This window comes from Fonsecaea monophora (genome assembly GCF_001642475.1).
Source record: "Fonsecaea monophora strain CBS 269.37 chromosome Unknown Scaff5, whole genome shotgun sequence".
Taxonomy (NCBI): Eukaryota; Fungi; Ascomycota; class Eurotiomycetes; order Chaetothyriales; family Herpotrichiellaceae; genus Fonsecaea; species Fonsecaea monophora.
In genome coordinates this window covers 276,624-297,699 of record NW_019173936.1, presented here as the reverse complement: position 1 = coordinate 297,699, position 21,076 = coordinate 276,624, and the positions used below count along the sequence as shown (strand labels likewise).

Genomic DNA, 21,076 nt, shown 5'->3' with positions numbered 1-21,076 from the left:
TTTCTGCAACCAACTCAAATGACAAAGAGCGTAAAGTTTGAGTTGAACATCTTCAGCGATCCAAGACCGACGGCTTTATATCACTAGATGGGAAAGCCCATCTGCAGTGGTTTGTGCGTTTTCCCAAATTGGCATTTGTCCCCTGTTCAAGTGAGACCTAGTTGGACGCTGCTAAGGTTTGCTGAATAAAGCCGAGCTTTGTGGTAAACTTGCCTGGGATAGGCGGAAAACTTCCGAAGCGTGGAGTGATTTCTATCTCGGGTTACGTTGGAGTAGGTCGGATGAACCCATATCTCCATGGAAAGAGCCAAAATGTTTTGCTGCGGTCAGCTATTGTAACGCCTGCGGAGGAGGCTCGCTTCTAGATGCTACAAAGAAGCCACAAACGGGGTCCAGACGCAGTCCTGAACCTGCTAAAATCCCCGCTCTGCGCAGTGCAGCATTTTGTTTGGTTCACTGGGTGGGACGAGCTTGAGTTCCTCCCTGCATATGCACAATTTGATCATGTATGTCCTGACAGCTGATGACACTGAATCACCCACATGTTATTCTTGACGTCCGACTCCAAGATACCACGCCTGCAACGACGGTATCGCAATAACATGAAACTATTGGCAAGATGGAGATGTAGACAAGGAAGAGATGCCTTGGCTCGGTGAATCTGCGAGATTGATCTCGATTGCGACAACTGAACTCGAATCGTGGAGGAGGAAAGATGCCGTGCAGCGGCAACGTGCAGGACGATCTCTCTGGCACACACCCTATGATGTGTCTCAATGTGTGAACCCTGCAGCAAAAATCCCTACCAATTGTCAAACGCGGCGGGTGTTGTATTGCGCAATAGTATCGACTCCAAAGAAAAGTCCTGAGTTGTGTGGCAATATTCAACACTTTTGACGATGTCTGCCTTATATCTGAGGCCAATAATGGATTTTGCAGAGAAAGGACATGCAGACGCAAAGATGAGATCAAGATACAACTGGGCGATAAGGTGGTGCCATCCAATGTGAACCTGATTGTTTTCAAATCAGAAATGGAAGCGCAGGCAATTTCTATCGCCGCCCGAGCAGGTTGATTCACTTTGATTTGGATTCTTTCGAGATTTTTTCGTGTCACTCCTTCAGCAGACCAAGCTACCAGGCGTTTGTAACTGTTGCCTTTCGTGTCTCTCATTGAATTGTCTTCTGGTCGGCGCTATCAACTTCGGGCAGTCCATCTCATCTCTCAGTGAACCCCCTGCACATCGTGCAGAATGCTTCAATTCTTGATCCTTGTGGCCATCGGTCTCCTTTCTTTCCTGGCACGGGATGTTGCTAGCATCGTCCTTGATGTTGATGATACACGTGAGTCTGATTCAAGTCTCATCCATTCCACTTCTCTCTGCTGACTATGGATAGAATCCATTCTGGAGGCGGCCGCTCTGACCGCTCGAGGCGTAATTGACCTGTATAACGGCAATCAACCCGGGGGAACTCTAGGAAAATGGCCCTTTCCGCCCTACTACTGGTGGGAGAGTGGCGGCGCATGGGGTGGGTTGATGGAATACTGGCATTACACCGGCGACGACAGCTATGTCAATCTCACGCAAGAAGGACTCATTGCTCAACTTGGCCCCAAATATGACTTCAACGTTCCTGCCGAAGCCTTCGACACCGGAAACGATGACCAAGCCTTCTGGGTCTTTGTGGCCATGTCCGCGGCCGAATATTCCTTCCCTCAATTGCCTGCTCCCTACCCATCCTGGGTGCGGATTGTCAGCAATGCTTGGGAAGATTATGTTACGCGCTGGAATTCTTCAAGATGCAACGGAGGGTTGAAATGGCAGTTCAATCCTCAGAACGCAGGCTACTACTACAAGAACAGCGTCTCCAACGGCGCATTCTTTCAGCTCTCGGCGAGGCTGGCCAGGTTTACAGGCAACCAAACATATGTACTTTGGGCGGACACGATCTGGGATTGGGCATCGGCAATCGGCCTGGTGGACAATATCTACAATGTCTTTGACGGGACTGATGAAACTATCAACTGTACCGGCATTGACCACCATCAATGGACTTACAATGTTGGCGTCTTCTTGTACGGCGCGGCAGTGCTGCAGAACTACACCAACGGATCTTCACCTTGGATCGAGCGGACCGCAGGCCTTCTCGACTCAACCAATACTTTCATCAGTCCCTTTCGCAATGCATCCAACATCCTGTTCGAGGCGCAATGCGAGCTCTCCATGTCCTGCAATGTCGACCAGCTGTCAATGAAGGCCTATCTCATTCGGTGGATGGCCGCGACGTCGAAGTTGGCGCCTTTCTCGGCAGGTCGAATTGGTGAGGTGCTTCGAGCCTCCGCTCAAGGTGCAGCAGCATCATGTACGGGAGGTGGAGAGAACAATACATGTGGCAGTAAGTGGTACATTGAGGGGTGGGATGGTACAACCGGGCTGGGTCAACAGCTCTCGGCACTGGAAGTCATGTACTCTCTCCTGGTCAATGAGACCAATCCACCCGCCACCTACCCAGATGTCTCCATTCTGCCTGCCCCCCAGTCGCCGACAATCACCGCTACTGCCACCGAAGGACTGCCAACTGCCAGTGGTATCGCTCGTCCGCTTCACGATGGAGCGGCGATCATTCAATCCAGGGCCCAGAATAAGATTCGGCCCCTTGTCGCTGCCTTTATCACCTCATTAGCAGTAATGTGAGACGTTAATCAAGGTGATATGGTGCCGTTCAGCCATTGTATGGAAGATAAAAGTGTTGTGAGTTTTTTGATGCCTCTGAAGTGTCGGTGTCAGATATGGACGATGAGGCGGGAGGCTGGATGTTACAGATAAAATGACAGATGCCCTTGACGAGGCTAATGAAGTTAAGGGGTCACTTGCTGGTTCAGCTACGGTTGGTCGGGGCCCTAGGTGTTTACCTACCGTACAGGGTACTCGAAATGGTTACCTGCGGATAGGGAGGCTGCTAAGTAGACGCAGTCTTGCTTGTAAGGGTAAGCTCGGTTTGGTGACTAGGCAAACAGACGCCCAAGTGATGTGAGACGATGAGGGCCCTGGACAATTAACAATGTACCACCTCTATTTGGTTCCCTGTAAGATTTCGAGACTCAGGTTGTCGCTTCTATCCCCTCAAAGCATCAACTCTCTAGATTAAATTGAAGCCTTGCCTGTCAAATCTGCATCCGGAGTTCAGACTGCTTCTATGCCGGGTTTATTGACGCCCCGTACAAGCCAGATGAGATTTTGTCATGTGTGGTCAATTCCCCGCCAAATGCTGATCGGCTAATCCTCGCTTCCACCGCAGCCTGGATCTGATGCCCATTGCCGCTCCGCTCCGCTTTCTTTTGAATCGTTGGTGCATCCTATATGTGAAATTACCGTTCGCACTCAGACCTTTTGCAAAAAAGGGTCCGCCAACATGACATGTCTGTGATACCCCGACCAGGATGATATACTACTCACCACACCGCAAAGTGCATCGCCGGTGGAGAGGGCCCACTCGACTCTGCCGCACCACCACCGCCATGTAAGTCAGTTGTGGATACGTCTCTGCGGGCATCTTGTTCGCCTTCCTTCAATCCCAAGAAAGAAGCTATACAACACATTATCAGGTTGCGTGGCGGACAAGGCTAACGCGGTAACCCTGTTTCAGACAAATCCTCCTGTTCCTCACCGTCTCCCTCGCCGTGTGCGGCCTGCTTGAAATGAGCGACATGGGCGTCTCCCTCCTCTCGTCCTCCGGCCAGGGCGTGCTCGACATTCACAACGATAACGGAGGCGGCGCCGGTGGTGATGGTGGAAAGGAGGACATTGGACAAGAGAAGGAACCCGCGCGGCCCTCGGCGCAGACAAGATATGCCTACAAATACACAACACTGGATGGGTACTTCCTCCAAGACGATCTCTCGACGGTCGCCGCAGATTTCGACTTCATGGCCACAAACTTTGGCCTCATCGACCGGGAGTACAACTCGGACGAGTCGCTCCCTGACAACGGACGGGACATGACGGTGTGGCAGAGGTTCGAGCACCATATTTCTTCATTGAACCGCGCTGCGCAGGACGACGATGACGACGACGACGACGGAGATGACGACAGGAGAAACAGAAAACGCCACGGGTCCTCGGCGAGGTATCTACTTCTGTTCCTCGGCCGGCATGGAAACGGCTACCACAACATCGCCGAGCGCTACTATGGTGGCGAGGCGTGGGACTGCCACTATTCAGCGCTGGATGGCGACCCGGACGGGATAATGACCTGGAGCGACGCTCATCTGTCAAAGGAAGGACAGAGACAAGCGAGGGAGGTCAATTCGTTCTGGACAAGACAACTCGCCGAGCAGAAGATGAGTTTGCCGGAATTGTGGCTGGCGAGTCCCCTCGATAGGGCGATGGAGACCGCCGACATCACATTTGATGGCATACTACCAGGTGGAGCCAAGTTGGAGGCCATCGTGATGGAGAAGTTGAGGGAAGGTACCGGCATCCACACGTGCGACAGACGGAGCGATGTTTCACGCATCCGCCAACGGTTCCCGACCTTCAACGTCGACCTGGACCAGTATCTGACGGAAACAGATGAGTTCTGGGATCCGGACCGACGGGAACCAGACACGGCCTTGACAGAGCGCCTGAGAGCTTTTATGGACAGTCTCATGGACCAGCACGAGCTGATTGGCGGCAAAGAGAGGCTCAGCATAACCAGTCACTCTGGTGCGATCGGTGCTCTGTTGAGGGTGTTGAACCACCGGCAGTTCAGTCTGGGCACCGGAGCTGTGATTCCTGTGCTTATCAAGGTCGACAAGGTTCCTCTCGATGATGACCATGATGACGCAGACAGATCGAGGAACGCCAAAAGATCCGTTTTGAGCAAGGATAAGCGGCACGGCGGATCGGGAGAGGGAGGAAACCACGAAGAACCCAAGCTGAACCTGCCTGACAATGACAGCGGGGAAGGTGAAAAAGGCACAGAGAACGCAAATCAGACATCAGACAGTGACGCGAATGACCGCTCGAAATGGCAGCCCATCCCGTCCTGCCCTGCGGACATGGACCTCCCCACTATTGGCCACAGCCGCTGGGGCGTCGGGCTGAGAGAGTACCTCGAGGGCGTGGAGAATGGGACAATAACCATTGTTTAAGCGGTGTTTCTATTCACCGTGTGATGAGAACGGGTTTGCCGGAAGCAGGATTGTGATGTTGGGTACTGAACCTCTTCCCCTTTTTTTTTCTTTTTGAAGAGACGATACAATGATTTAGCGGCGGTCATATCGGATATCGGATCGTATTCCACGATTTATCACTGGCTCAGCCACATACAATGTCATGTAGAGATATATGTATCCTCGCAGGCGATCTTCATGGGACGTATATGTACAATATGAGTCTTTTTATCCCGCGCCACGACCGTGCATGGGCAAGACTATGTGTAGGCTATTACATGACACGAAAAGCACCACAGCAATAACCCCTTGACTTTCTTTTCCTCCCTCTTCTTTTTCACTGATACGAACAGACTGGACTACATGAAGTAGGGTTCACTTGGATCCTCTCGATTCTTTCCAATCAAACCATGTTCAGTATTGTTTAGATGGATGTACCGGAGGAGGTATGAAGAGTGTCGACATAGATAAGACCCGAATCCATGTCCATGTCCATGTCCATGGATGGCGTACGTGGAAACTTTTCCATTCCTACAAAAGGCAGAGAAGGAGGGGTTCACAAAATGTCCAAAATCTCGCTGCCAACATCGGACACATTGCTCCAGAGGTATCCCGGCGTGGTCTGCAGTTTCAACACGTTTGATTAGTTACACGGTGTGTTCTTGAGGCTATAAATCGCCCATGGGCGGAAGAGAGCAAAAAAACAAGACAGGTGGGAAGGGTGATGGGAGAAGCAGGGAAAGGGAGATCTCTCTCGACTTACTTGGATGACGAGCACGCCGTCCTCGACTAGAACCTCGTGGTAGGTGCCCTTTTGCAGCTTGTCGACGACGCGCAGCAGGATCTCGCGCTTTGTGACGGCCTCCTGGAACCCCTCTTGGAGCATGTCGTCGTCCTTGAACCCGGCCCGCTCGAGCTGGTACTTGAGCCCGTCGAAGTAGTCGAGGCTGACGCGGCCGAGGATCCGGTCCCAGTCGGCGCGGACCTGGGCGCCTGCGGCGGCGAGGACGGCCGCGTTGGCCTCGAAGTTGGCGTTGAGGAGGATGTCCGGCACGCCGACCAGCGCGCCGATGGCTTGTTGGAGGTCGGCGACCTTCGGGTCGTACGACTCGCGCACCGACTGCCGCGCGTTGATGTTGAACGCGGAGCTGCTACCACTACCGCTGCTGCCGGCGCCACCACCTGCCGCGGCGGCCTTTGTCAGAGCGTCGTTAAAGTCCCGGCTCACGTCGCTGACGTTGGCAGCCAGGTATCCTTCGGCGAATAGCAGCCGCAGCACGCCGTCCTTGATCTGCAGCCCGCCGTACGTGAACTTCGTGTCGTCCTCCTGCGGGGCTAGTTCCACCTGGTGCTTGGGGCAGAGTGTGTTGAGCTCGGATTTCCCGTCATCGCCGTACGTGGCCACGAAGGATTCGAGGTTCGAGCAGAACGGTTCCATGTACCTGTTTGCGAAGCACGAGGCTCACTTTAGTCTGGTGGTTTTTTTTTATTGATGAACTCCCGATCATCGTCCAAGAGCTGTCATTTCTTGGACGTTGGGATGGACGGTGGAATGGAGTACGAGCTGGCAAAGACCGCAGAGAGCTCTGACTTACCACATGATGATAGTCCCGATGCGGGACTTGTACGACTCGTCGTCCGTGTACACGTACAGCAGATTGGGGTTCGTGGTCACCGTCCATGCCTCCCCCAGAGTCTTCGAGATCCGGGCCTCGATCTCGGACTTCTTGCTCTCCCACTCGTCCCGCACTGCACAATTGGTCAGTTAGGAGCTTGTGTAGCTTAGGGCCTTGGGATTGTGTCGGTCGTTACCATTCTTGCGGACCGCCAGCGGCAGCTTGTCAGCAGGTGCTTTGAGAGGCATTATTTGTTGTGTAAGGCAATGGTATTTCTCTAGATTGAGGACCTTCCATTTCACCCACGGTGAGAGGGGTCATCGCCCCTTTATACTCTCTGGTACTACATGTACGCGCGGGAACAGCCTTCTTGGTGGCTTGCCTCTCGACAGGCCGGTGAGAGATGAGAGATTGGGGAGAGTGTACCCTCGTACCTCGTATGGCTGCGATAGTGAAGGTGGTCTTCCCCTGTGGCGTAGGGTGGACTCCGACCGTTTGAGGTTTCTTGTACCCAACCACTCGGAGCCGTGCTGCGCTAGCCAAGGTCGCCCAGAAGCGAGCGAGCCTCGGCGAGTTTGGGGAGTAGAGCTAGTCGAGGCGGCGAGGCGGCACGGCGGATACAGAGCTCGTGAGTTTGGGGCCTTTTCGTGGGGTCCAAATTTGCGGTGGTACGAAGGATGGGGACGTGGTGGTGAGGAACATGATAGTTTTTGCCCCGGGGAGGGTGCTCTGTCTAGAGAGATTACAAGCTCCATGCTGCAGTCAATTGATATAAGAACAGATTCTGGTCTCTCACAGCAAGAACTACAAGGACATATCAAACAGGATTCGGTAAAGAGGTGGAGACGACGAGTTCCAGAGCCAAGAATCCAGAAAATCCACCGGCGTCCGCATTCGGTAAAACGGGCGCAAGGCTGAATGTGTCCCTCACCCCCTTTTTTTTTTGCTTCCCTGGTCGCCCTCTAGATTGAACCAAGGCATTTTCTATCTGATCGGCCCTCCGCATAAAAAGTGGACGAGATGTCTACTGAATTAATGTCAATATACCAAACAACTTTCCTCGGATAGCATCTTCCCTCTCCCAAACTGCAGACCATGGCTCAATTGTAAGTTCACGAGGACATCCATATACTCATCCACCTCGTGCCGACAGAGTATCTGGATGATCAAACTGACCGTCCATCGCAGACCCCTGCAAATCCGAAAAGACATCCGCGACCTCTTCGACAACGAGGACAGCGCCGTGCAGAGATCCATCGCCTCTCTCAAAGACATCATAGGCTACCATGTCGCGTGCACGGCAGAGTGGCACATGCTGTGGGTGGAGCTGGAGCCTGTGTGCCCCGACAAGACGACGTTCGTCCCCACCGTCGCCAAACTGGTGGAGACGTGGTGCGATACTCTGGGCAAGAGGCTAGAAGACGCGCGATTTGCATCCTGGACCGAAGTCTTTCTCGAAAACCTCAAAACAGTCAATGCTGTCAAGTTTTCTATCCAAGTATGTTCTTCCCCCAGTGCGACCTTCAAGACAGACACGGGACGATGGTTGGAAGATGTTAGCTGAGTATGTATGTACGGCGGGCTCAGGTTACTGCCGGTGACTCCAGAGTCCGGACAGCCTGGTTAAGGCCGAAATCAACATCGTTCACCATCTCGCTGCCCAAAACCACCAGGCTGCAAACCACGCTTCAGACGGCTGGCCCGGCTTTCGCAGAAGACTTTGAGTCCATGTTTGACCCTCCAAATTGCAACTCCTCTACCCCATCCAACAAGCCGGAAGCAGAGAACCAGCACCCAGAAATTCGGGAAGATGACGAAGACTGGGCAGAACTGGAATCGGTGGCAGATACAACCAAAAGCACCAGCATCAGCACGACGGCGAACCGCGTTGTGCCATATCCAGCTCCACTGGAACCGAGCACCGATGTCTTACCCGCACTGGAGACGCTGCCTAGACCGGAGATCCTCTTCCGCACCACAAGCCCCTACGTGATGCTGGTGTCCTCGGGAGGCCAGAGTAAGCTAACAGTCAACGGCACGCATGAACCCAGTCTGCGGCTATTGGCAGAGTATTTGCAGCGGTGGACCAAGACGGATCCTCAAGACGTCCGCAAGGTAAGTGTGCAAGCTATTCCTCTAGAAACCCATATTCTCTTTCGCTCTTTCGTTTGAGCAGCTCGGCTAAACGACCGCCCCAGATCCCGTACTTGCGCATCAAGCTGAACGAGTCGAACTTTGGCCTCGGCCTGTTTCGCGACTCATTGACCATTGAGCCTTTCGACTACCATCAAAGACAGGCCGTCGTCAACGTGACCCTGGTCCTTGCATTCATCCAAGGAGTCTTGGGCTATCGACGCATCCCTGGAACATCGGGTGCTGGTCAGTGGGAGTTTCAGAGGGACACTCCCTTTGCAGCCTGACCTAAAAAAAAGAAAAAAAAAAACCCCTCCAAGACAGTTCATCAGTGCTTGATCCTCCCCATTGTTCACGTCGGTGGCTCCGATCAGAACGACAGCGTTCCTTGCACAAAGGCTTCCGCTTCAAGCTGCGGCTCATCCCCACTCGCCCCGGTCCTGCTTCTCGTGGTGATGATGAAGCGACGGTTGAATAAGCGCGAGCGCCACGGTCTCTCGTCAATGTGTAGAGGTAGCTCAAATCTGAAGCCTAGCCAGAAACCCTTCCAGCAGCGAGCGACGGCGTTCGAGCACTCGCCTAGAGGATGTACACTCGTGAGACGACCTTCGTGCAGCTTGAAGACCGCAACGACTCCAGTCACGAGACTCTCGGGCATGTCTATCTGATGTCGCGGAACTGTGCCCATCGGAGTAGCAACCCGACGCCACTTGTCCAGCATCACCTGGAGCGGCTCGATCTCCCACAGAGGTATTTCCCTCAACCTGTTCGCTTCGTCGACCCCCTTGGACCCATCGAACCTGAACCTGAAGCGAGAGGAGGCTCCAGATCGGACGTCGGGGTGTCTGACCAACGCTTCGGCGAGGTCGTCAGACTGGCGTGCGATGCACCGTATGTCGAGTCGGAATTTCCGCGCGCCTCTCTCGCCCGTGAGCGAATCGACGGGCCATGGCGTCTGGATTCGGTTCCCGCACGGCGCCGTGAGTACCTGAGGTACAAACGTCACCACGAGCTCGGAAAATCTTCTCAGTTGGAGGACGGCGACCCTGCCCAAGAGCGTCTTGGGGAAAGGCGGCGTCCCGAAGAGGCAACGACAGTGGCCACCGCTCAGAATGTGAACATGTAATGGGAGGTTGAATATGCGACGCAGCATTTCATCGTGAATCGCTCGGTTGACGCGCAAAAGGGATGCGATCGTGGCGAAATCCGAGTTGTGGTCCGGGTGATTCGACACACAGAGGCCGTCGCGAGGGATCAAGTTCAAGACGATTTGCAGCAGAATTTCATCCGGGAGGTGCTGGTATATACCCAGCCTGCACGACTTTGTGATGCCCCCGACGTCATCCATCCCGGTGTCGTTTGAGGAAGGGACAGCCCTGGTCTGCATGCTGAGGTTCATATCCATGTCGATGCGGATGCTGATGCTGATCTTTCACGAGGTATTATTCTATGCCTATGTGAGGATCGTGAAGTATCTGTCTGAGTTGCGGCCATGTTTGAGGGGGAAGACAGTACCATGTATAAGAGAAAGATCGAGGTCCTCGCCGAGAATGATAGACTCCAGCCTTGTCCGCAGAAATCCACCGTTTGTCCCTGAACCAAACTTCCACCCACTTCGACCCTTTGGAACAATCGACACCATCCGCAACCAACGACTCGAGCCAGTTGGTACCGCAACAATATGACTGGTTACCGTTTCGAGAATCCGCTATGTTGGTGCTTTCAACACTGGGTTTCCTGGGCCGTCGCCTTACCCAAAGTGCCGCCCTGAAATTGGGCCGGTTCTGCAAGTCCTTGAGGACTTCGAGGACCTCGAGGACCTTGACTCCCCCTTTGGACTCGATGCGATCTCATTATTTAAGAACGGCCAGACCACGGGGGGTTGGTATGCCCAAGACGTCTCTGATCAGTCAACTTGTCTCTCTACAGTACTCCCGATTCCACAAGGTGAATAAACACCAAGTCACTCGAACTATCTTCAGACATCTCTCAACCTACTCTCACCTGAAGCCGACAATGGATGTCATCATGTCCTCTCCCCCTTCTCTCTCAATGCACGCCCAGGCACCTCCTCTTAACGATCGATATCAGAGAGAATATTACCAAGCCAGTCACGACAATTATTCACCAAGATACCACCTTCCAGACGAGATCATCTTACATGTGTTGAGCTACTTGATCCCCAAACACGGAGTGGTGATATCCACCGACTCGGACGGCGGCACCTGTCCCCTAACCATCAAATCTCTCCTACAAACCTCCCGCACCATCAGGAGCCTGATCTTGTTCTTCACAAAACGCTTCCCTCTGCGCATCGACATAAAAAGCGGGAAGCACTGCCAGTGCCACGCCTTGAAGACACCCGATGATATTCTCAACTCCCCCTTGGGGAAAGTACTTCGGTTGCCTCTCACCATGTGGAACGAGATCGTGGTGACATTTGCCCCCAGTCTGCACGAGTCCCTCGACGAGGCGTGCACGATGGTCCACAAGTCTCTAACGAAACTCGACGTGGCCTACACGACCTTCACCGCCCGTGCTAGATTCCGGGCTTCGATCACTTGCATTCGCCGGCAGTCCTTTGCACTCGCCAGGACGATATACAGTTTTGGATGCGTGCCGGGAATCGAGAACATCCGCTGGAGCTATGTCTTTGACGACACCCTGGGGTTGGAGCATCACGATGATCAACAACGGTCTCAGCGAACGCTCTGGGACCTCGAGTTGATCAAGACTTTTTTGTGTCCGTGGCGGTGGCAGCCACGTCAACACGGAGACCATCCCCAAGTCAAGTTCCCAAAGCGCTTCACGGTCGGACCCGACATGCAGGAAGCTTCTTTTCTGCCTCGGCCTCGCTTTCGGGCATATGATATCCGAACATGAACTGGTACTTGAACGGTACAAGGAAGAGTTTGAGGACTGGTAGTACCGTCCGCATCCTCTGCTGACTCGAGAGTATATCTGTTGTCCGGGGCTCTCTAATCGAGGCCCGATGACTCAAGTCCACGGGCGCCGTTCTGATTGACTTTGGCTTTGGACATGGAACCACACGTGATTGAAGATAATGGAGGTACAAGGAGGAACTGGGCCCTATGGCGAATGCATTGTGAAGTCGAGAGGTCGGGAATTAGCCCATTTCAGCATCTGGGCAGAAGACGCGAAGTTGAGGTGAATGAGATGAGAGGCGTCAGTCAAGGATATCGCACAGGGGGCTTCCATAACTCTTTGGCGAGTGGAGGAGCAGAAATATAGCTCAGACCAGCTGGGACAAGCCCATCAGGAAGCAGATTTTGTGAAAGATGGTAACATACCACATCATCTGTTTAAACTAGTTGGATAAAAGGCAGCAATCTATCAAATTCCCCTTTCAAGACACACACTAGCACTTGAACACATGTCGCATCACTCATCTAACTACTCAGTCACTCACTCCCCCTCTTCCACTCTCATCCCTTTCCTTTTCTTTTTCAGATTTCTCCTCCCAAGCACCCATCTGCCTCGGTCGTGACTACTCGTCCAAGAAATCATTGACCAACCGCGCAAAATGCGTGTTGTACTCGTCCAAAAACCCGTGGCCCGAGTCCGGGTACAGGTGCAGGGAGGCGTCGCACCCGCCGGCGGTGAGGCGCCGCCACAGTACGATGCTGTTCTCCGTGGGGACGAGCAGGTCGTTTGAGCCGTTGGCCACGAGCGTGGGCGTCGCGGCGAGCCGGTCGAGCTGGTCGAACGCGCCCTCGTCGCGGAACTCGCCCGAGAACCAGCGCTGCACGGCGGCGACCTGTCGCGAAGTGCCCGCCGCGTCGAGCAGCGGGGCGCGGTGCGCGCGAGACTTCTCCATGCGCTCGATCCACGACGCGGCCAGGGCCTGTTTCGCCGCCGACGGCGAGAAGAACGTGTGCATCAGGCCCAGGTTCGACTTGGCGGGCGTCGCTGCGCTGGCCACTTCGGTGAAATGCTTCGGGTCGCCGCCCACGACGCCCTCGCCGGCCGAAGGGCCCGCGCCGGCCACGACCAGTCGACGCACCAGGCTCGGCGCCTGCAACGCCATGCGCTGCGCGACGAAGCCGCCCATGGAGAAACCCAGGACGTCGAGCTTGGGAATCTCCAGCGCGGCGGCCACGTCGATGATGGTCTGCGCCCACGCGGCGAACGTGGTCCCGACTTCGCCCTCGCTGCGGCCCACGCCTGTGTTGTCGACCAGCAGGATCGGCCGCCGGGCCGCGAGGTCGTTGACGAAGACCGGGTCCCACCAGTCCATGTTGCCGCGGAAGTGGACGTGGAGGAACAGCGGCGTGCCGCTGGTCTGGCCGAATTGGCGGTAGGCGTGCTTGATCCCGTGGACGGTGACGAATTTGTCCTCGGCGGTTTCGTAGGTGGCCATTGTTGGACGAAGTGGTTTTGATTCGGGGTGGGTAGTTTCGGGCTGGTGGAATGGACGAATAGACTGTTTTTACGGACTCGCAAGTATTTGAATGATACTGAATTGAAAGCATGGTCCTTGACACGAGGGGATGCCATCTCTTATATATCCTCTGAATCCTCCTCCCTGTTTCCCTCCCGTCCTAACAATCCAACTAACCGAACTACCCACTACTGTAAAACCCTCACATTCTGCCATGCTTGACAAGCACGTCAACCTGGAATGGAAGACACGAACTTGATTACGAGACAAGAGGCGTTTCTTCGTTCTTGATGCTTGTGACGTGACGGATGGCTGGCTGGCTGCAAATACCTCCGTCGTGCCCGTTGTCCCAACCCACTCGTGTCGTTAGTCATCCCAGGCCACCCGCTGTGATTGGCTCCCCTAAAGAATTTCCTGTTTAGGAGCATGAACCTCGAGGCGCTATTAGCGCCCCATTTGGATATATTCTTTGCTCTTTGTGCCCGACAAGTCGAGAACGCCCGTTTATCTTTTCCGTCGTGCGTCGACGACAGTGTCGTTGGTTGGTTCTGGTTGCCCAGATTAAAAATGTGAGACGCTCACTTGTCAGGGCGAGGATTGTAAATCTGCACGGGGAGTCGGCGTCCTTGTATCTTCCGCTCGGCGGGAGGCGTTCGTTGTATGCACGAGCTGCAACGCCCGATGCCACGAAGCAGCATACTGGGGGTGAATCACGAGAAGGTCCAAGTCCCCAGGAAATCATCCAGCAGTCCTGCCGTGGTGTGGCTTCCGATAAATGGCATGTATATCCTAAATCCCTTATTTTTTTGACTATATACCATCGCATCAGTGGCCAGCTTGCAAAATCCAAAACCAAATGATCATCCAAAATCCGTACCGAGCAGGTTTGCGGGGTCATGACGCTCAAAGTTGAAGACTATGACGGCGCAACATAAAACAGGAGGAACCGTTATGGTGTGGTTATTACATGAATTCCAAGACGAGACAGTCTCATAACGTGACAACGGCCGACGTTCCTGACCCAGACTTCCACACTGGAACAAACCCACAACTTGACTTCAGACGACTCGATCAACAACTACAGAATGAGGTACCACTTCCCTGGTTGTGAAGCTACAAAGTCAAGAGCACAGGGCTCGCAACATGAATGCGACCGTAGTGCTATCTTCCGCCTCGACTGGTATACCTCGGACGCCAAACGTATAATCGCATGCCAGCGGATGTAGGAATCACCCCTCGTCAGTGCGATAACTATCCTCTCCGGCAGGGTTATACCATCCTCCAGTTCTTCGAATCCACTGAGCATTGCAACCGCATCTGGACCGAGCTTGATCTTCCTTGTATGCTCCCAGTGGTTCTTGTTTATGTGGCTGCATTCTGGAATGAGATGGGTGTTGAACAAATGCTCAGCCATTCTGCCGTAGGCCAGGTTTTGCTCGAAGGATTTGGAACCGCCATGCTCCTGCCACTCACTAGTCGATTCGAATGAAATGATAAGAACGACTTGGAACTCGCGCGAAAGAGTCGTATAGTACTCCTTCATGGAAGTGCTCTTCGCAAATGTGCGGGGTGTGTACTCTAGTCCCCTCTCAATAGGAAAGACATATGACTTTGCACTCCTTTCAGCAATACTCCTATCGACAATTCGCAACTTGCGTTCCTGTGTTTTTGAATGTGTGGGTGTACCTTTGCGAATGCGGACGAACTCAGGCTGAATATCGCCTGGGTCGAGCTCCCCATACGTGTTCAGAAGCACAGACCATCCAAAGTCGCTGCAGAGGAATTCGGCGGCGGCAAAACGGCGTGTCTTGTCCTGAGACAAGGATTTGGTAGATGAGAGCAGTCTAGATACCCCATCGAATACCTCATCCCATCGAATCAGGCCCAGATGACCATCTTCCTTCCGAACCTCACGTATGAGGTTCGTGAAGGAGGCAATATCGTCGGTCATTATCAGTGGCATGTCCCCACATTTGTCTACCTCCACGACATGGGCGAAGATCAACACAAGCTTTGCGGCGTTTTCAATGAGTCGTACCATTCGCGCTGCCGCAGAGAACTGAGGACGGTGGCTTGGGACTCGTGCAAAGAATGAATCAAAGTTTGCAGGCAGCCTGGATTCAGATAAGGGGTGTTCCGAGAAAAACATAGCGTAGTTCCAGCAAAGGACCAAGTCGATGGTAATGCCGTCGAAGAGCAACTTGGCAGCGCTCGTCAATCTCCATGCTTCCAGTCGTATTATTTGCCCAGTCTTTTCGATTTCGTCCGGTCCCTGCGGTACAGGATCTGGCAGCTCCCGGGCCATTCTCTGTGAAGCGGCGGTTGCGAATCCAACTATCAGGGCTACCAACTCCCCATAGATATCGTCATCATCGCTTATAATTATATCAACGTTCAAACTGCGACGCAAGAAGACCGTGCCATAACCTGCCAATGTGTGCCTCTCGGCCGAGTATAGGCTGTCAGAGTCGTGGTCTTCTGGTTTCGAGATCAGAAGAATGGTCATGTCTGTCTCATGGAGGCAGACTTCAGGGCCGTCTTCATCCCCCTCCTGGCTCCAATTCAGCTCTTCCCTATCAGGAAGGTCAGAGCTCCTCCAGCGGATGAAAACGTGTGGCCGCTCCGCATTCCCGAAGACAACGTCTTCACCAGGAAGACCAGTGATAATAACATCGAGGCTCAAAATGTAATGAGCCCAGATAGTCAGAGGAATAAATCCGGCTTGAGAGGAGATTGTGACTATTCTGCGTGATGGCTCATGTTTGACAGCATAGAAGAAGTCCATGGCTCCCATGATCGCCGCAGGCGTGAGTCGTGTATAGTAGGAGCTCCAGCTATAATCTTGCATTGACACTCGAAGCCGCTTCTCAATCTCTGCACGATATGGCTCCCACTGAAACTCGCCACATTGAGTACAGCAAGCCGCTAATGTGCTTTCAATGTCTGCGTACGGAGGAGGCTTGTCTGCCCCTGGGACTCCAGCTTCGTATCGCGTTAGCATCGCACTGGCGATCATTCTGGCAAGATTTTCCCTCGGGATAAAGTAGCACAGTGCTGATAGAGTGACTATAGTCGCAAAATATTGCGTATCCTCAAACGCTCGTGTCACTGTTGGGCCGGGGCCGGTTCGCAGCTGAATTTCTGAGCCCTCACGTAGTGGAGTGATCTTGCTAATGTGGACTTTGGTCTTGAAGGCCTTTTCCAGTTCAAGGGAAACACGACTCCGACCAAAGATGCTTGCCAGGTCAGCCTCAACAACTATACCAGAACCCGAGTTTTGAAGCTCGCGAGCCATGTTGAGTAGCATTTCGTATGTGGAAGCCGCAAGCTGCCTGAGAGGGAGGACGTTTGAAAGCTCCAGTGCAAACTGAAAACCACCGTACGCCGGCATCTTGGGCACTCCAGATGTTGAGCGGCGGTGTCGAAAATATGTGAATATATTAACACAGGCTAGGATGGACGGGATGTTGGTTCGGTTCGGTCAACGGAGTCCTGAATCTCGTCCTCAGAAACCTCAAAGGAGAGATTTGTGATGAGGCTATAGAGCTCCTCAGGCGGCAAATATTGCACCTTGCTTTCTCTATGGCCTTTTTAGGAGACCAGACCAGGAGACTTCCGGTGGAAAGGGAAATCGTGGGTCAATACTCCAAGAGATAGGACTCAGGGCGAACATATGATTCACCTTCGCCAGTAAGGATGCTGTAGCAACTGCAGGTGTACTGTAATGCCATCATGTAGCTATTTGCGCAAGGTTCCCAGGCAGAAGACATGCGGATTTATGCAGGACTAGCAGTCAAGGAAGCCGCTTTGCTCGCCGTTCATTCCCAGCCTGGGGTTTCAGGTTGTGCAGGGGCTATGTACTTACTTGAGGGTGTTCAGCTACCAGGGCATGCAGAGCTCGCAGGGGTAGTGGAGGGTAAGTGCCGTGACCACCCATGCTGATCGTTTGATCGCACGATCTAGCGAATCGCGCGGTTGGACGATCTGAAACTCCTGCTCGGTTGATATCAGGCCAGTGTGAGACGATGGCGCTGCACTCGGCGGCAAAGGCCAGGAAATCCTAGACAACACCTAAACGCTGCCTGTGCTGTCCCGTTTTGATTGCCTATTGCTGGCCCAGGAGCCTAGTTGCAGCCGCTCAGGCTAATCGCAGTTTTGCATTTGTGGCGAATCGATTGAAACTAGGCGTTTGCTCAGACTTTTGATGCAAGCCTTGCCGCCCAAAATGCCAGAATCTCAGGATCCCAGACGCAGGCCGAGCGGAGGACGGACAAAGTCCGGGTCTTGGCCTGTGGCGCAGGAACGATGACTCAATCTGGCTCTAGCCGCAGCTCGGCCTGCGCAAATGAAATGGCTGCGGCGGGAATGGCAACTTCTAGATTGTCAACTCGACTCATTTTCTCCTCTATAATCAACAAGGTCAATCAATTCCTCTCACAGCTGGTCATACACCCCGACTGCTCACTTGTATAGGGCATACCAATTGCTTTGAAAGCTGTCCTCTGTATAGTTCGTCGACCGAAGTAGCCGCAGCCCACGAAAGCACCTTATACGTACCTGAACGTTCCAACACCATGGCTGACAATGACTGGGATACCGTCACCCGTATCGGTAGCAAAGCCAGGGGCCCTGGCAGTGGAGGTGTCGACCGTGAACGGGTGGTGAGGGGCTCCTCTGCCCTCAACGCAGCCAAGCGTTCCGGAGCCGTCGTTGCAACAGAAAAGAAGTATGGAGGTTCCAACAGTGTATGTGGCAACTCCTTTAGACACAAGATAAATCATGGCTAACACCGAAACCTCGTAGAAATCGAGTGTCGAGGGTCAACACTTGACCAAGGTCGACCGTTCCGACGACATCATAAAACCCAAAACCGTCCCGCTTCCGGTAGGACGTGCTATCATCAACTGGCGGAACCAGAACAAGGACGCCCAGGGCAAAGGGATGCCTCAGAAGGACCTTGCCACCAAGTCAGGAGTCAAAGAGGCGCTGCTGAAAGACATCGAGAGCGGCAAAGCTCTCTACGACGCCAATGCCATTCGGAAACTGGAAAATTTCATGAAAATCAACTTGACGGGGAATGACATAGGGAGCCCGAGAAACGCACCTGCAAAGAAGAAGTGATCATCCATATCGAGCGCCAGGACTTGGGCGTAAAGAGACAACATCGACATCAGGGGCGAGGAATTGAAGTGGTGGGATCTCAAGACGACAGAAGGGGACAGCAAGGGTGAAAATAAGCGTCCACATGGACGTTCCACCGCACGGGCCTTCTCGTGGAATATTTTATAGAGCACATCGACTCACCTGCTCGAAGAGATATCTGTGGTTGTGCTGCTGTTCGAGAAGGAACCCTGTTCGAGAAGGCTTATTGTCACGGCCCATCGCCGACTCAGGCGTCTGTCAGTATGCTTGCTTGTTTCTCTGTCAAACTTCCGGGTTTGCCCTTGGTTTGCCCTTGTCAGAAGGGGTGTCATTGATAGAGAGGTTCTGTTTGGTTCGGCTCGGTTAGATTATGGCTTTGTGGCTCTGGTCCAAGGAGTAACAAAAAATAGACTCGTGTGGAATTGTTGTCATGAGCATTCCACAAATTCACATCAGACCTTCCCTCGTCCCGTGATATCTGTCAGTGACTTTGTCATCTATCTTATCAGGAACGAAAAGGGGGAAGAGTGAAGCAGGAGCAAAAGGACGATACTCTACCTCTACCACCCAACCCTTCTGCAGGTCGACTTCTCATGGCAAGGTGTACACACCGCCCCTGTACGTACGTCTTTATTTCCCACGCGCCGAAAAACCACTCGATTCGCGCATAATGCGAACAGCGCAGAGCGAGAGAACAAGACTTGCGGCAAACAGAAACAAAGTAGACATAGGAATAAATCTTAACACTTTTGCAGGGAAAACAATAGGGGATGTATAGAGGTAGTGCGCTTTGAGGATGATATGAATGTGAATATTCTGGGGTTTTTTGAAAATTGTTCTTGATATTTGATTTTAGTTGATTTTATTGGGTTCAATCTATCGACTCGTTGTGACAAGCAAGTACTGACTGAATGCTAGATAGATGCGTCTCTTCCTATCCAAAGTTCAAACCCTCGCAACGGAAAAACTGATTGACTGATTGATTGATAGATCAGACAGACTCTATGCCGACTCCTGCATTGCATTGCTGGCCACATGTCTTTTTCGCCGTCTTTAGTCGTCTATGCATTCCGTCTTTGTTGTCGCCTTTTCGCTGCAATGTGCTCTATCGACTTTGCGGATCCGCCAGCTGTTGTGCCACAGCATTTCCGCCCGGGCTTTTATGCCTTGGCCACGTCTCACAAGCCCTCAGACGCCAGATTCTTCTTGAACCGTCTCTCGATGGCCTCCATGAATTGAGTCGTGGTAACCCACGCTTCACGGTCCTTGCGGCCACATGCCAAAGCAAGATCCTTGGTCATGATTCCGTCGTCATTGACCGTCTGGATGACAGCCTTCTCCAGATTCTCCGCCCAAGTCACCAACTCCGGAGTCTCGTCAAGTTGTCCGCGCTTGACTAATCCTCTGGTCCATGCGAAAATGCTGGCAATTGGGTTAGTGCTGGTCTCTCTTCCCTTCTGATGCTCTCTGTAGTGCCGTGTAACAGTGCCGTGTGCAGCCTCGCTCTCAAACGTCAAACCATCAGGGGTAATCAGCTGGCTGGTCATCAAGCCCAATGACCCAAAGCCCTGAGCCACAATATCGCTCTGTACATCTCCGTCGTAGTTCTTCATGGCAATCACAAAGCCTCCAGTGCTCTTGATCATCTGCGCAACCATATCATCGATCAGGCGATGTTCGTACCAGATCTTCTTGGCCTCAAATTCTTTGGCATAGTCCTTCTCGTAGATTTCTTGGAATATATCCTTGAAACGTCCGTCATAAGCCTTCAGAATCGTGTTCTTGGTAGACATGTAGAGGGGGTAGCCTCGGTCAAGAGCGAATTTGAAACTCGCATGCGCGAATCCTCTGATCGAATCATCGGTGTTGTACTGTGTCTGGGCAACGCCGCCGGTTGCGGGGAAATCAAAGACCTTGATCTTTTGCGCTGCGCCTCCACTTTTGGGTGTGAATACCATCTCGAGCGTGCCTTCTTCACGATAGACTGTGTCCTTGGCGCGATATTGATCCCCAAACGCGTGACGACCAATGATGATCGGCTGCTCCCACCCGGGAACGAGGCGAGGAATTCGAGGGATCACGATGGGCTCGCGGAAGACGGTGCCACCAAGAATATTCCGGATCGTACCATTAGGAGAGAGCCACACTGCCAGGACATTTAGTAACAGATCAAGAGCCTGTGGAGGGGTTCGGTATCATACTTTTCTTCAAGTGAAATTCTTCAACTCTGGCCTCATCTGGAGTGATCGTCGCACACTTGACACCCACAGAATACTTCTTGATGGCCTCGGCAGCGTCCACCGTGACTTGATCGTCCGTCTCATCTCTGTAGGGCAATCCCAAGTCGTAGTACTTCAAGTCAATGTCCAGGTACGGGTAGATGAACTTGTCCTTGATGTCTTGCCAGATTATCCGTGTCATTTCATCGCCGTCGAGTTCCACGACGGGATTCTTGACCTTGATCTTTGCTGGGCCTGAGGACATGGTGCGATTTTGGCTCTGCGGCGTTCCCAGTCTGCGTGTTTCGGCGGCGAGTCTGTTCGATGCTGAGGGCGCCATTTTGGATGAGAGAAAGGAGGAAGGAAAATATAGAGAGCGGTTCGAGAGAGTGGATCTTCCAGCGCTG

At 53.1% G+C, this 21,076-nt stretch overlaps 9 protein-coding genes across 9 annotated transcripts; 4 read left to right on the top strand and 5 right to left on the bottom strand.

Moving 5' to 3' along the window:
• Positions 1-1,252: 1,252 nt before the first annotated feature.
• AYO21_01349 (hypothetical protein) lies at positions 1,253-5,136 on the top strand (the record flags this gene model as incomplete). Its single annotated transcript, XM_022651332.1, has 3 exons — positions 1,253-1,343; positions 1,398-2,691; positions 3,648-5,136. The coding sequence occupies 3 exons, from the start codon at positions 1,253-1,255 to the stop codon at positions 5,134-5,136; spliced, it is 2,874 nt and encodes a 957-aa protein (XP_022516305.1).
• Positions 5,137-5,713: 577 nt separating this feature from the next.
• AYO21_01348 (hypothetical protein) lies at positions 5,714-7,021 on the bottom strand (the record flags this gene model as incomplete). Its single annotated transcript, XM_022651331.1, has 4 exons — positions 5,714-5,779; positions 5,921-6,599; positions 6,753-6,906; positions 6,970-7,021. 4 exons carry the CDS (start codon positions 7,019-7,021, stop codon positions 5,714-5,716), a joined length of 951 nt encoding a protein of 316 aa, XP_022516304.1.
• An 847-nt stretch (positions 7,022-7,868) lies between these two features.
• AYO21_01347 (hypothetical protein) lies at positions 7,869-9,193 on the top strand (the record flags this gene model as incomplete). Its single annotated transcript, XM_022651330.1, has 4 exons — positions 7,869-7,879; positions 7,962-8,271; positions 8,361-8,888; positions 8,972-9,193. 4 exons carry the CDS (start codon positions 7,869-7,871, stop codon positions 9,191-9,193), a joined length of 1,071 nt encoding a protein of 356 aa, XP_022516303.1.
• An 83-nt stretch (positions 9,194-9,276) lies between these two features.
• AYO21_01346 (hypothetical protein) lies at positions 9,277-10,311 on the bottom strand (the record flags this gene model as incomplete). Its single annotated transcript, XM_022651329.1, has 1 exon — positions 9,277-10,311. One exon carries the CDS (start codon positions 10,309-10,311, stop codon positions 9,277-9,279), a length of 1,035 nt encoding a protein of 344 aa, XP_022516302.1.
• Positions 10,312-10,922: 611 nt separating this feature from the next.
• Positions 10,923-11,789, top strand: AYO21_01345 (hypothetical protein; the record flags this gene model as incomplete). The annotated part of the gene is made up of 1 exon (XM_022651328.1): positions 10,923-11,789. The coding sequence occupies one exon, from the start codon at positions 10,923-10,925 to the stop codon at positions 11,787-11,789; it is 867 nt and encodes a 288-aa protein (XP_022516301.1).
• Positions 11,790-12,414: 625 nt separating this feature from the next.
• Positions 12,415-13,287, bottom strand: AYO21_01344 (hypothetical protein; the record flags this gene model as incomplete). The annotated part of the gene is made up of 1 exon (XM_022651327.1): positions 12,415-13,287. One exon carries the CDS (start codon positions 13,285-13,287, stop codon positions 12,415-12,417), a length of 873 nt encoding a protein of 290 aa, XP_022516300.1.
• Positions 13,288-14,386: 1,099 nt separating this feature from the next.
• Positions 14,387-16,699, bottom strand: AYO21_01343 (hypothetical protein; the record flags this gene model as incomplete). Its single annotated transcript, XM_022651326.1, has 1 exon — positions 14,387-16,699. One exon carries the CDS (start codon positions 16,697-16,699, stop codon positions 14,387-14,389), a length of 2,313 nt encoding a protein of 770 aa, XP_022516299.1.
• A 1,183-nt stretch (positions 16,700-17,882) lies between these two features.
• AYO21_01342 (hypothetical protein) lies at positions 17,883-18,429 on the top strand (the record flags this gene model as incomplete). The annotated part of the gene is made up of 2 exons (XM_022651325.1): positions 17,883-18,053; positions 18,112-18,429. 2 exons carry the CDS (start codon positions 17,883-17,885, stop codon positions 18,427-18,429), a joined length of 489 nt encoding a protein of 162 aa, XP_022516298.1.
• Positions 18,430-19,628: 1,199 nt separating this feature from the next.
• On the bottom strand, positions 19,629-21,009 carry AYO21_01341 (isocitrate dehydrogenase [NADP], mitochondrial; the record flags this gene model as incomplete). The annotated part of the gene is made up of 2 exons (XM_022651324.1): positions 19,629-20,596; positions 20,652-21,009. The coding sequence occupies 2 exons, from the start codon at positions 21,007-21,009 to the stop codon at positions 19,629-19,631; spliced, it is 1,326 nt and encodes a 441-aa protein (XP_022516297.1).
• Positions 21,010-21,076: the final 67 nt, after the last annotated feature.